The following is an 806-nucleotide window of genomic DNA, read 5'->3' as shown; positions in this document are numbered from 1 at the left end:
ACGAATGAAACGATGACAGTAACAGCATCAAGTTTACCACCTTTGTGTCCATCATATCCTTCTTCTTTAGCTGCGTCTGCAAACGGTGTTCTCTCTGTTTCTGATCCTCCCACCTCTTGTGCCTTTGCAGCCACTAACTCTGCTATTTCCTGTTAATAAAAATCCACCAACATTGATGTAAGAATATATAGGTTACTCAAAACCAATTTGATAATAAGACCCAAAACTACTAGGCCAACCAAAATAGAGTAAGAATTCAAGACATTGAGCACCTGAGGTTCCAAACTCTGCTCCAGTGACCCGCAAACTATTGAAACTAGTTCTTTCTCGTACAAATTGTCAAAGAGTCCATCAGTTGCTGCGATGACAACATCGCCCTCATCCAGTTTCACATTGTAAACCTGCACATTGCGACATTGCGTAAAGCAAGAGCACATATTCTGGTTTACATGAACCATTCAAGTCTCAAGACTGTAAAGATTTCATTGCTTAAGTAGTAAAACCATCGTACCTCTGCAAGGTTTAGGACATCACAGCCTTGCGTAATATGTAAGGGAAAACAAAAATGATGAAACATTGGAGACGACTTCTGCAATACTGTGCCGTCCCTAATAACCATGAATCCTGTATCTCCGATATTGGCAATGTGGAGTTCCTACAAAATAATTTTACATGATCACAGACTGACTCTATCTCAAAAGGATTTCCAATGTAACATATATTGTTAGGGACCAAGTCTCACATTATTGTCAAGATGAGCAATTAAGGCTGTCGATGATCCAGAGGACTTAGTCTCATTGACACTT

General features: G+C 39.7%; 1 protein-coding gene across 1 annotated transcript in view; it reads right to left on the bottom strand.

The window, feature by feature from the left end:
- LOC104727593 (probable protein phosphatase 2C 62) overlaps window positions 1-806 on the bottom strand; it is a 5,755-nt gene that overhangs the window by 1,320 nt on the left and 3,629 nt on the right. The window contains exons 9-12 of the mRNA XM_010446685.2: window positions 743-803; window positions 512-655; window positions 273-401; window positions 33-149 (exon numbers count right to left, since the gene is read on the bottom strand). Of these exons, the coding sequence (XP_010444987.1) occupies window positions 33-149; window positions 273-401; window positions 512-655; window positions 743-803 (451 nt within the window). The remainder of the gene's footprint in view (window positions 1-32; window positions 150-272; window positions 402-511; window positions 656-742; window positions 804-806) is intronic.

Source organism: Camelina sativa, chromosome 11 (genome assembly GCF_000633955.1).
Source record: "Camelina sativa cultivar DH55 chromosome 11, Cs, whole genome shotgun sequence".
In the NCBI taxonomy this organism is placed as follows: Eukaryota; Viridiplantae; Streptophyta; class Magnoliopsida; order Brassicales; family Brassicaceae; genus Camelina; species Camelina sativa.
This window is presented reverse-complemented; position numbering and strand designations above follow the sequence as displayed.